Source organism: Gracilinanus agilis, chromosome 5 (assembly GCF_016433145.1).
Source record: "Gracilinanus agilis isolate LMUSP501 chromosome 5, AgileGrace, whole genome shotgun sequence".
Classification (NCBI taxonomy): domain Eukaryota; kingdom Metazoa; phylum Chordata; class Mammalia; order Didelphimorphia; family Didelphidae; genus Gracilinanus; species Gracilinanus agilis.
This window is the reverse complement of record NC_058134.1, coordinates 41,829,542-41,842,869: the sequence shown is the minus strand read 5'-3', so window position 1 is coordinate 41,842,869 and position 13,328 is coordinate 41,829,542. Positions and strand designations below refer to the sequence as shown.

At 38.3% G+C, this 13,328-nt stretch overlaps 1 protein-coding gene across 1 annotated transcript in view; it reads left to right on the top strand.

Moving 5' to 3' along the window:
* ACAD11 (acyl-CoA dehydrogenase family member 11) overlaps window positions 1–13,328 on the top strand; it is a 99,197-nt gene that overhangs the window by 10,593 nt on the left and 75,276 nt on the right. Inside the window, exons 2-4 of the mRNA XM_044678416.1 lie at window positions 1,043–1,142; window positions 4,831–4,956; window positions 7,118–7,279. Of these exons, the coding sequence (XP_044534351.1) occupies window positions 1,043–1,142; window positions 4,831–4,956; window positions 7,118–7,279 (388 nt within the window). The remainder of the gene's footprint in view (window positions 1–1,042; window positions 1,143–4,830; window positions 4,957–7,117; window positions 7,280–13,328) is intronic.

Below are 13,328 nucleotides of genomic sequence, written 5' to 3'. Positions count from 1 at the left end.
AGGAAAGGAAAGGAAAAAGGAAAGGAAAGGAGCATTAAGTCCAAAGGAGCCTTTATTAAATGAACAAGCATTTATTCAGCACTTACTGTATATTAGCCACAATGCTAAACTCCAGGGATACAAATACAGACATTAAAAAAAAAAAAAAAAAAAAGACAGTCCTTGCTCTCAAGAATTTGGGACCTTTGAGTTCCTTTGTATTTCTTTTAGTCTGGGAAGTTCTAATGGGGGCTAGAACACAAAAAGAACCTCAAAAACTATATTCAGGATATAGGAGAATGAAGGGGTGTATATAGCATATGTTCATGGCATGTAGGGATACAATTTCAAAGTCCAGGAAGCCAGGAATAGAGCTAAGAGAACACTGAAAGTTGTTAAGATATAGAGTTAGCTGGGTAGCACAGCAATTAGAGCACCAAGCCTGGAGAGGGGAAGTCCTGGGTTCAAATCTGGCCTCAGGTACTTTCTAGCAGTATGACTTTGTGCATGTCCTTTAACCTCAATTGCCTAGTCTTGTGATGGCAAACCTATGGCACACCAAAGATGGCATACAGAGACCTCTCTGTGGGCACACATGTTGTCCCTGACAGAGTTAGTTACTAGAAAGGCAGAGGGACTCCAACAGAACTGTTCCCTTCCCCCTCTCCACCATGTCTCCCTGCCCCTTTGGCCACTGTCCTTCCTTTCTCCCTCTCCCTTCAGGGGTAAGTGGGGGTGGGACACTTGGTCTCTGGGAGGGGTAGGGCATGGTACATGGTCTCTGAAAAGATCTAAAAGGTTTGCCATCACTGGCCTAATCCTTATATTCCTACTTTCTTGGAACTGATAATATCAATTCTAAGATAGAAGGTAAAGGTTTTTTTTTTTTTTAGACATCTGTTTTTTAAAAGCATTCCGTATTATGGAATCACTCTATACCATTTTTGAAAGCATATAGTAAAATGAGATAGTTAAATTAAATGACACGTAAGGCCTATTCTACTCTTAAAAGTCTGTAATTCTGTGTTTATATCTTTGTAATTAATCATTTCTCTTAATCTAGATCAGGACAATCCAATCCAACCTTTTATCTTCAGAAGGGATGTCGAACTTATGTACTCAGGAAAAAACCACCTGGCTCTCTCCTTCCAAAAGCACATGAGGTATGAAGAACAGAACATTTTAAACTCATGAAATAAAATTTAAAGAAATTTTTTCTTTAAGCACAGCCAACAAAAATGCACCCGATTTCACAGGTTCATTAAATTGTGCTTCTCTCTTCCTTCCATTGAAAAATAATTCAGGGAGCAACTAAGTGGCTCAGTGGATTGAGAGTAAGACCTTAGAGGTGGAAGGTCCTGAGTTCAAATCTGGACTCAGACACTTCCTGACTGTATAACCCTAGGCAAATTACTTAATCCCCGTTGCCTAGCCCTTACCACTGTTCTACCTTGGAACCAATATATAATATTGATTCCAAAATGGAAGGCAAGGATTTTAAAAATGAAGGAAGAGAAAAACAGAGGTAGAACCTCATATTTATAGTTGTCTTTAAGCCACTATCCATGAGCCATAGCCCAACCCTCTATTATCTTGGCTAGGAAACAATCATTCAACAACTTTGTTCTTAGTTCTGGTCAATTTATATAGGTTTTCCTTTTAGTCTTTTGTTTCACTTGTGTTAAAATGACACGAAGATGTGTCACAAAATGTAAAAAACAAAAACAACCTATGGAAATGGTGGTGTACGGATGAATCCTTTATGGAATAGCAAGGTGCAAAAGAATCACCAGGATGCAGATGCAGGGAAAGGGTCTAATTGGTACCAAAAGAGGGATTTAAATAACTGTTAGGTTACAGATCTACCAAACTGAAGACAAAGTGGGTAAAACAGAATAATTATTCTGGGACTTTATGTTGTACTTATAACTATCCAACGGAAAGAGAAAAATTAAAATTCTTGAATAGGATTTTCATCTAATTTTATTAGCAATGAAAAGTAAGCTTTGACAAAGACTTTTGTAGGTATTCTTCAAATGTCTGAGTTGGACTTAAAGCTAATTATAATGATAAAAAATCATTTTGTAAAAAAATGATACACCAGGTTTTCAAAAGAGGAGGAAATGGAAGAATGCATTTGGAACCCCCTTGAAAGCAGAGATGTTCAAATGCAGAAACGGCATTTAAGAACTTTATTAAATAACAACATCTGCACTAAAGAGGTTGATTGTTAGGTTGGCAAAGACTTGTGAAGATCGTTTTAGCCATCCACTTCCTCAAAACTTACTTCTCATTTTATTACTATGTTTGAGACACTATGCTAGACACTGGAGAGCCTGAAAATGGAGAATTCTTGATCTCACGGGGTTTATAGTCCAGTAGGGAAAATGAAGCAAGTAAACAAAAAGCTATGGAATAAAAAAAGTACAAAGTGCTATGGGAGGTCAGAGGTAAAAAAAAACCAAAAACATTTCTTTTGTCCATGATAATCAGGGGAGTCTTTGGATACATTTTTGAGAGAAATTAAATTGGCGTAGGACTCTCAAAGACAGCTAACTTAGCCAAAACTGGAGAAGGAAACTTTAAGCAGAAAAAAGAGTGTGAGTGAATACAAGAAGATGGAAATATATGGGGAATATTAATGAAGCAGATAGTAGCTCAGATTAGCTGTGGTGTAGAGTGTATGCTAGAGGAGAGGTGGGAAAGAAGATGAGGAAAGAAGATGAGACAACCAAATCACAGAAAGTCAAACTTTATTTTGTAAGCAATTAGGAATCCTTGAAGCTCCTAATTCAGGACAGGTGATTTTAGCTGTGTTCTCACAAAATTATTCTAGCAGCAGTGTGCTAACTGGACAGACTTGAGGCAGGTGACCCAGTAGTCTAGACAACAGATGAGGACCTAGTAAAGTAGGATGTTGGTGGCAATGGCAATGGAGGAGAAAGAACAGATTTCATTAATACTTCAAAAGCAGAATGGATGGTACTTAGGAGAGTAGGTGCGTTGGGGAGAATGAAGGAAAGAGGAGCTAAAGGTGAAACCAGTATTTCAACTCTGGGTGAAAGGGGAAATGGCTTTGTAAAACCTGGAAATAATAGCAATGAAATTGGAAACCAACCTGGCTCAAGTCCCAGTTCTAGCCATGTGATATAGGGCAGAAGAGAATAATCCAGCTACTACCTATTTCAGAGAAGTAGTTAGGACAGCATTATGTAAACTATAAAACAATGGCAATGTGAACTAGTAGTACTAATTAATATTAACAATTATTCATTGATTAGTATCATGACAGTATATAGAATAGCTTAGTACTAATAACTAACTAGTACTAGTATTAATAGGAATGTTGACGTCAGGAAGAGGAGGAAGAGTGGGTTCTGCACTTGTTGACTCTGAGATATTAGGAAAATAGAGGTGGAGATGTCTAATAGGAACTGGGAAAACTGCTGGACCTAGAACTTACAAAGGAGTCTGAGATCAGAGGTAAAGTCATGTGAGTAGAGGTTGCATTCAAAATTATTACAAAAACTCTACAACATAGACTCAGCTGTTTTTAATCCCCAATTTACCAATGAAGTTCAAAAGATTAATTAGCTTGTCCTTGATCACAAAACTAGCTAAGTGTCAGAGTAGGGATATGAACCCAGAAACAGAGTCCTGGGAAATACCGTCATTTGGAGGGAAGGAGAAAGAAGAGGTAGAAAGAAGACATATGGAACTTACACTGAGGTAAAAGGAGAACCAAGGAAGGGTAATATTGTAGAAGCCAAGGGAGAAAGAGAGCTTCTTCCCCTTTATTTTCTTTTGATTAGTCAATAAACAATTTTGATTTGATTGTAAAAAAAAAAATTCACTTGATTTGATTTACAAGCTCTAAGAGACTAACCCCAGACAGCTAGAAAATATGTTAATATTAAATTACTTAGGTTATAAAGAGCTGGAGAGCTCAACCAAAATTATCACAGACCTGTGAGAAAGGCACAAAACAGGGCTTTGTATTGGTTCAAGAAGCAAATTACTATAGTGGAGAGGAGGTTGGTCTAGGAGTTAGAAACATCCATGTAACATTGAATAAATCATCATCTCTCAGAACCCCCAGGCAGTTCTCCAAGATTATGAAATGCACAAAAGTTGTTGATCTTTGTCTATACCAGAAATTCTCTACACAAATGAGATTACAAATTTGGATACCTTCCACATGGCACCTTTCTTCTCCCACACCCTACTCTCACAATTGACTTAAATTGGCTTGAATATTATACTGGTATTTATTAAATGGAATTCTACTTGATTATCCAATTAAGAATCAACTTCATAATTTTCAATAGTTTTAGTAATTTGGGAACCAAGACCACCCTTAGAAGGAAAACTTAGTGCTGTAACATTCTTGGAAAATGACTTATTATCCTAGGTAATCTTGAGTAATGTAATCCTATAAACATTCTTATGTAGTGGACAAATTAGAAATAAGAATACATTTAAATTTTTTAGGAACATAGATTTAGACTGGAAAGGCCCTTCATGATAATCTACCACTGGCTATTATTTTACAGATGAGGAAACTTGATCTCGCAGAGTGGTGAGGATAAGGTCACCCAGAGGCTTTTAACTTTCATCCAAATCCTTTCTCTCCACAACCAGCTTGCACTCACTCTCACTCTCTCTCTGTTTCTCTCTGTCTCTCTCTCTGTCTGTCTCTATGTCTCTCTCTCTCTCTCTCCCCACTCCCTCCTCACTGCATTGTTTCAGAAGCTACAGTATTTAAACGTTGTCATGAAAAAAATGATGAACTATATGTCAAGAGGATTTTGACATTAGGATTTTGAATGTTGAATAATCCATTCTATTCAGATTGACAGAGAATTCCGGGTGCAGAAAGCCTTGTTTTCTAATGGATTTCCGGTCCCTAAGCCTTTACTGTACTGCAAGGATGTTTCTGTGATTGGAACCGAATTTTATGTGATGGAACATGTACAGGTAAACCAGTATGCACACTATTATCCTGTTGCTATTCAGGATAAGGATCAAACAGTTGGGGTTATTTTAGCTGCTGCTGAGGGGAAACATTTCTTTAAAAATTAGATAATTCAGGAGGTTATTTTTCCTTTCTGTTTAACTATTTATTGATTTTTTTACATACATATCACTTCCTAAGGACTCCCCAATTGAATTCTTCTTTGTCACAAAGAAGTGAAGTTAAACAAAACAAAATCTATTGGTCATGTCTAGCCACGTCCACCTCTTTCCATACCTGTAATCTACTACCTCCCTTCAGAGAGAAAGAAAGTATATTTCACTTCTGGAGCTTTGATTGGTCACTGCAGTGATCATAATCCTAATACCTTTTAATGTTATTTCTCTTACATTCTTGTGGCCAGTGTGTAAATTGTTCTCTTATTTCTGTTTACTCTACTTTGGATTAGTTCATACAGATATTCCCAGGTTTCTCTGAATTCTTCATACTAGTTGTTCCTTGTAGTACAATAATATTCTATTATATTAATATATCATAATTTGTTCAACTAATCCCCAATCCGTGAGCATTCATTTTGTTTCCAGTTCTTTGTTTCCCTAAAAATAGTACTGCTATAAATTTAGCGATTTTTCTAGTAAAATTTCAAATGTTTCTTCAGAATAGTTAAACCTTTTCACAATTCCATCAATGATCATGAGTGTGACTCTCTTCCTACAACCTCTACAATCCATTTATAAATTTTATATGTTATCAGTCTTGGAGGTATAAGATAAAATCTTAGAGTTAACTTGAATTTCTCTTATTAGTGATTGTGGACCATTTTTTCATATGGTTATTTACAATTGCTTTTTATTTTTCATTCAAAACTAACTATTTGTGTCCTTTGATTTATCTATGGCTATTTTCCCCCTGGTTTTAAACTTTTATCTGTCATGCTACCAAAACTTATTTCTGATTTTCCCTTGGACGTTAACTAAAAAAAAATACTGGGACCAAAGTCAATTTTTTTTATTGTTTTAATTTAAAATATTTTTCCATGGTTACATGATTCATAATTCTGTCCCACACACACACACTCTTTCTTCCCCCCCCCCCCAAAGCTGACAAGCAGTTCTACTGGGTTATACATGTATCATTGTTCAAAACCTATTTCCATGTTATTCATATTTGCGGTAGAGTGGTCTTTTAACATAAAAACTCTAATCAAACTACATGGTCAGTCATATTTTTTCTTCTGCATTTCTGCTCCCACAGTTCTTTCTCTGGATGTGGATAGCATTCTTTCTCATAAGTTCCTCTGGATTGTCCTGGGATATTGCTTTGCTGCTAGTAGAAAAGTTCATTACATTCGATTGTGCCATAATGTCTGTGTACAATGTTCTCCTGGTTCTGCACCTTTTGCTCTGCATCAATTCCTGGAGGTCTTTCCAGTTCACATGGAATTCCTCCAGTTCATCATTCCTTTCAGCACAATAATATTCCATCACCATCAGATACCACAATTTGTTCAGCCATTCCCCAATCGATGAACATCCCTTCATTTTCCAATTTTTTGCCAGCACAAAGAGTGCAGCTATAAATATTTTTTACCAGCCTTTATCCTTATTTTCTTTTTGGGGTACAAACCCAACAGTAGTATGGCTGGGTTCCAAAGTCAAATGTTAGAACAAATTGTCTATTTTTTTAAAAATTGCCTAAATCTTACCTTATCCTCTAGGTGTCAGTATAGATCTGTGAAATATAATAATGGGGATGGAGGGGGAGAATTTTACTCAGATGATAGTGAATTTTCAAAGATTATGACAGTGTTGTTTTTTAACTAATTCCCAAATAAGGAACTAACAATTTTTGAAATGAAAAAAAAATTTAATGTCATTGCATTAAAGCATAGAACTGAAAGATTATAGTTGTAGATTGTTTTTCTGAACTTGTTATTTTTTTTTCTTTTAAAGATCATTTTCTTCCTGAACAACAAAAAATTCTTTTTAAGTCAATATTTGAAAGTAATATTTCCAGAATAAATTCTGAAAAGGATGCTGGATTTGATTACAAATTTGTTCTCCCAAATGTTTCTGAAGGAAATTTAGTGATCATTAGTGAAATGACATAGTTATGATGAGCAATGAAATTTTTAATGATCTATCTGTTGTATTGGTTTTGTAGGGTCGCATCTTTCGTGATTTCTCTCTTTCTGAAATTAGCCCAGCAGAACGAGCAGCCTTATATGTGGCTACAGTAGAAACCCTGGCCCGGTTGCATTCACTGAACATACAGACCTTGGGTCTGGAAGGATATGGTAAAGGGGAAGGCTACTGCAAGAGACAGGTAATGTATGCTTCTTCTCAATTTTAATGATCACAGGCCACAAAATTTGATGTATTTGGAAAGAATGTATATTGTTATTAAAAATATGAGCCTAGAAAAAGATCTTGTGATTTAAATTATATTATGAGTTTTAACATTAAACCTTAGAACAGACTTTATTTTTTCCTTCACACAAAGGGAGCATTTTAAAATTTCAATTCAAGCAATAATTTTAAGAAATTTCTGCAACTGGCTCCATATAGCTAAAGGCAGGTTTGAAATGGTATTATAAATGAGATTTGGCCATTTAGTTTACTTACAAGTGGACTGTGGACCAGGGCAGAGAAGAGACTGAGCCTTCTAATCTCTGCCTTCATTAGTGGATCTCCTCCCATCCACTGATCTTCTGACTCATTCCCTAACAATGAGCAAACCCCTTCTTACTCTCAATGATGCTTATCTCGTAGTGATACTGAACCTTACAACTCCTAGAAAACAAACCCTGTCTTTCTTAACCCTGCTGCCCAATCCCTGATTAACTCATCTTAACTATCCCCCTACAGGGTTCTACTTCAGACCTACCTGCCCCTTTCATTATACTCTTATGGGGAATATTGATCTATTATTAATAGGTGTTGATAGTTATTGATAAGCTATTACTTATAGGGAGATTCCGTTGATATCAGTTGAGGAACTTAGCTGGAGATCAGTTATTTTTTAAAAAACCTATTTATTTAACTATAGAGATTCAGGGAAAGGAAAAGGAAACAGAAAGGTAGGAAATATATTGATTATTGGTCTATGTACCCGAATTCTAAATTATCTGTCTATAATCCCCAATCCCAATCTTTTCCACAAGGAAATTCTTCTTATCTGATGAAATTAGAGCTAATCTGTATTATAATACCCTCTGGTTACCTAACTCTATAATTAACAAACTTATTAGTCCTTTTCCTCTTTCTCCTTCCATCTTCTGGCACTGAGACTTGTCTTCTCTTGATATCTCTCTTTTTTTTTTTTTTTAACCCTTGTACTTCAGTGTATTGTCTCATAGGTGGAAGATTGGTAAGGTCTGGGCAATGGGGGTCAAGTGACTTGCCCAGGGTCACACAGCTGGGAAATGGCTGAGGCCGGGTTTGAACCTAGGACCTCCTGTCTCTAGGCCTGACTCTCACTCCACTGAGCTACCCAGCTGCCCCTTGATATCTCTTGATACTGCTTTCTAGGTCATCCTTACCAGCATTGATTGCACCTTCTTTCCTACCCCTTGACTCACTGTTCCAAGTGACTAAGTCAGAATACAGTTGCCCACCATTGCCCTTTTAGACTCTCCTTGTTCAGCTGTTACTCAACAACCTCTTCTCACCTAAGATTCTCTGTATTCAAGCTTATGTTAGGAGTAAAAGGGGTTTGGATAGGTGGATATTAAGAGGTTTGGTCGCCAGGGAATTGAAGAATTATCAATCCCCAATTAAAGAATAACCTCAAGTTAAATGACCTTTATGGAAGTTTATTTACAAATGAGGAGAGGTAGAGAAAATAAGAAAATCAGAAAGAGGATAAGATAGGATAAGTAACCTAACACATTAGGTAATTTATTCTGGCCCCTAGTTTAACCAGACAGATCTAATTAGTCTTCAGTCAAGGGAGACTCAGCCTTGAGCCCAAGGTAGAAAAGTCAGAGGCCTGGAGGGCCCGGAGGCAAATGAAGCAAAAGCTTCAGTCACAGTCTCTTTTGAAAGAGAAGTTCCTTAAGAGAAGTTCAGGAAGATTCAGTCTTTACACCCACCACGTGAAATTCCAAAGGAAAGATTTAAGAACAGTCTCACCCAGGTCTTAGGGTCCCAGGTCCAGAACAAGAAGAGCTTCTTCAGATCCAAGACACGAACCAGAAGAGGGCCCAGCTGAACTCACTGAACTCTCTTTTAAAGGGGCTTCTTATGCGTCACTTTCTGTGCCTTCCTCCTAGTTTACGTGTCCAGTCACAACAGCCGCTTTTCTTAGAACTGCCCAGGAGGCAGTTAGTAAATTCTGATTCATCACCCACTCTAGCACATGTGGGCCACAGACCTCCAAACTTGTGAGTTAAGTGGAGTTGATTACACTTTTGGTGATTAGATTTGAGAATGGGCAAGGTAGATTTAATCTCATTATACAAGCCTGGTCCAGATCCCACTAATTGTTTTGTACCAGCCCCTAGGGACATTCTTCCTCTTTCCAATGTGTTCAATATCTGGCTCACAGTTCTCTCTCCATTCCAATTCCCACCTTCATAATAGAAGATTTCAATATACATATTAATATTACCTAAAATAATTTGACTTTCCAGTTTTTTAATCTGCTTATCTCCCATAGCACACTCCCTCAACTATATCACATCTACAGGGAAGGATGATCAAATGTGTGATTCTGCCATTATTCACAAGTGTTCCAGTTCTATATTCAAGAATTCTGAAATTCCGTCATTTTATCATAATCTTTTATCACTCCACTTCTCCCTATGCCCTTCTTTTCCGAAATCTTTCTGCTTCCCCCACACTGAATTTTATGTCCTCAGATGAGACTCCTCCTATTCTGTCTGTATTCTCTTCCCTTCTCAACCTCATCCCTTGGTGAACCAGTTCACCTCAACACTATCCTACTCTTGAAACCCCTACTCCCTTGTTATGGACTCACCTCCTTCCAAGCCCCAGCCCTGGATTATTCCTATCATGTCTTTGTTTCTGTTCACATGCTGCTACGTAGAGCTGGAGGAGTTTGTGAAACTTGCTTCCTGGGTCCACTACAAAGTTATGTCATTTTATTTCAATGCACCCTCAGTCCAAGCAGGCAGACCTTTGACTGCCTAATAGATTTCTTACCCCTCTCCCCATGGGGCTGTTCCACACATTTTCTCAAAACTCCCAAGTCACCATAGCCTTTCTCTTCATCTGAGGGCACTGCTTCAGAGTTCAACAACATTGAGGTCATTCACCTCAGACTCCCTCTCCTGCATCTTAACATCCTTGTTGCATCCTTCTTCTCCATCTTGGAATCAGGAAGAACTGAGTTCAAATCCTTCCTCTGATATTTATTAGATGTGTAACCCTAAGCAAGTCACTTAACTTTGCACCTTCAGTTTCCTCATCTGTAAAATGAGAAGATTGAATTAGGTGACTCTGACTTTCCCTTCTATCTCTAAATCTATGGTTTTATGATCTCTTCCTTTACTCTAGCTTCTGGTGAAAAAGGTGACTCTTTTTGCAAAGCAAGGCCAACCCTTCTACACATCCTTTCCTGTCTTCTGTAGGTAAATGTCCCAAATATTGGCCCTCTGCACTCTCCAGTATTCAGTTTCCTTCATCTACACATTGCGTCCCACTGCCAACAAACATGCCTAACCCTTTCCCATCTTTAATTTTTTTTTTAGTTCACTATGTCCTACATCCCTGCTAGCTTTTATTGTATTTTTCTCTTTCCCTTAGCTAAACTCCTAGAAAAAAAAAAGCCATCTACACTGTTTGTTTCCTCTCATTTCCTTTGCACTTTTCAATCTGTTTATTATTTATTCAACTAAATCTGTTCTGTTCAAAGTTACCAGTGATCTATAATCCCAAAATCTAATGGCTTTTTCTCAATCCTTATGCTTCTTGACATTTCTGAACCATTTGACAATGCTTACCACTTTATCCTCCTGAATAGTCTTTCTTCTCTCTGGGATTTTTTTCCTCCTACCTGTATGACTAGTTCTCCTCAGTTTTCTTGGCTGTATCATCATCCATGTTAAGTCCACAAGTTGTGGATGAACCCTAAGGCTGGGCCCTCCTCTTCTTTTTAAATAATCTTGTCACCTTCCATGAATTCACCTCTATACAGATGACTCTCAGATCCTTCTATCTAGCCCCAATCATTCTTGTGACTTCCAGGCCTGTGTCACAAACTGCCTGTGGAGTATTTTTCACTGGAGGGGGTCACTACAGGGGGAATTTCCTGTGTGGGCATGCACACACCACACATTCATATTTAACTAATTTCTCCCCTATCAGAATATAAGTTCCTTAGAAGCACATACTGCCTCACTTTTGTCTTAGCAATGCTATGACTGGTACATAGTAAGTAATTAATAAATGCTTGACAAATTCAGTCAATGACTCATTTTCTGCATAAAGTCCAGAAGTGTTTATAAATATCAACTGTATTCCTTTGACTGGATTAGGTAAAGTAGAGGATGTTAAAAAATAGAAAATAGATTTCTCTCTGGAAGGAGTATCTGATCATATTGTGAAAACAAGAGACCATATGTTCTAGTTAGAGGACTATGATTTGGTCTTCATGGAGAATCTTGATGCTATTTTGGCTGGCATTTTTGGTAAGAATATAGTCAGGAGAGCCATTCAGCTTCCGGGTTAAGATGGCGGCAGAGTAAGAAGCAGCTCTTAACCTCTCCTGACCAAAACACACAAAACTCCTCAAGGGGACATAAAAACAAGTCCAGACGAACGGAGGAACCCCACAACAGGGCACAGCGTGGAAGGTACGTGGAATCGAGACATTTCCAGGCTAAAAAGGGCTCTCACTCACTCAATCGCGGGCAGAGCAACCGCCCCACCCCCACCCCCTCCACACTCACCTATAGCTCCGAACCCAGCTAAAAAGAAATAGAGCAAGTTTGGGGCACCCATCAAGTCATCGGCAGCTCCGGGACCTGTTCCTGAGAGCAGCAAGACTTAGGACCCCATTAAGTCAAGAACGCACGCGAAATCTGAGCGCGCGGGAGCAGGGAGTGGACGCGGGGCGCGCGCCCGCTGAGCAGAGGCGTGGGTGCCGGCTGAGCAGAGGTGTGGGTGGAGGCAGACACAGCCAGGAACTAAAGCCTAAGTGGGGAACCAGTGCAGACGGGTATACAACTGTGGAAGTAGCTCCCTGAGACTTGTAAAGGAACCTCCTGCAGAGGATCAAGCAAGGGAATCCACCAGGGGGCTTGACCTTGGAAAAAACTAGAACTCAGACCTCAGGAGGCAATAGATCTCTGACAGACACTGAGCGCGAGGATAAACCTGAGAAGCTGCTGGGCTAATGATGGCTAATCAGTTACAGGAAATTCAGAAGAGAAAGAATAATAACAAAAAAAAGAAGTCTCTAACACTCGACAGCTTTTACACAGAGAAAATCCAGACAACCGAGCAAACAGAGGAGGAGAACAAACAACCATCCAGACCCTCCCCAAATAAGGAAAACTCCTCACAAGGTATGGAAGAGTTCAAATCTGAGATTTTGAGGAAAATGGAAGAGATCTGGCAAGAAAATAACAGTTTAAAAGGTAGAATCTTGCAACTGGAAAGCGAGGCTCAGAAACCAAATGAACTAATAAGCAAATTGAACACAAGAAATGACCAGATTGAAAAGGAATACCAGAAGATTATGGCCAAAAACAAGAAGATTATGGCCGAAAACCAAAAGATTATGGCCGTTTACCAGAAGATTATGGCCGAAAACCAAAAAATTATAGCCGAAAATCAATCCCTAAAGGCTAGAATTGAGCAAGTAGAAACTAATGATCTCTCAGGACAACAAGAACAAATAAAACAAAGCCAAAAGACTGAAAAAATAGAAGGAAACATGAAATATCTCAATGAGAGAGTGACAGACCAAGAAAACCGGTCTAGAAGAGACAATTTGAGAATAATTGGTCTTCCAGAAAAACCAGAAATTAATAAAAACCTGGACTCTATACTAACAGAAATAATTCAGCAAAATTGCCCTGAAGTCCTACAACAAGAGGGCAATATAGACATTGAAAGGATTCATAGAACACCTGCGGCATTCGATCAAGAAAGGAAAACACCAAGAAATATCATTGCAAAATTCAAGAGTTTCCAAGCAAAAGAAAAAATCTTACAAGAAGCCAGAAAGAAACAATTCAAATATCAAGGAGCAACAATCAGGATCACACAGGATCTGGCAGCCTCAACACTAAAAGACCATAAGGCGTGGAATACAATATTCAGAAAGGCAAGAGAGCTGGGCCTGCAACCACGGATCAACTACCCATCAAAATTGACTATATATTTCCAAGGGAAAGTATGGGCAT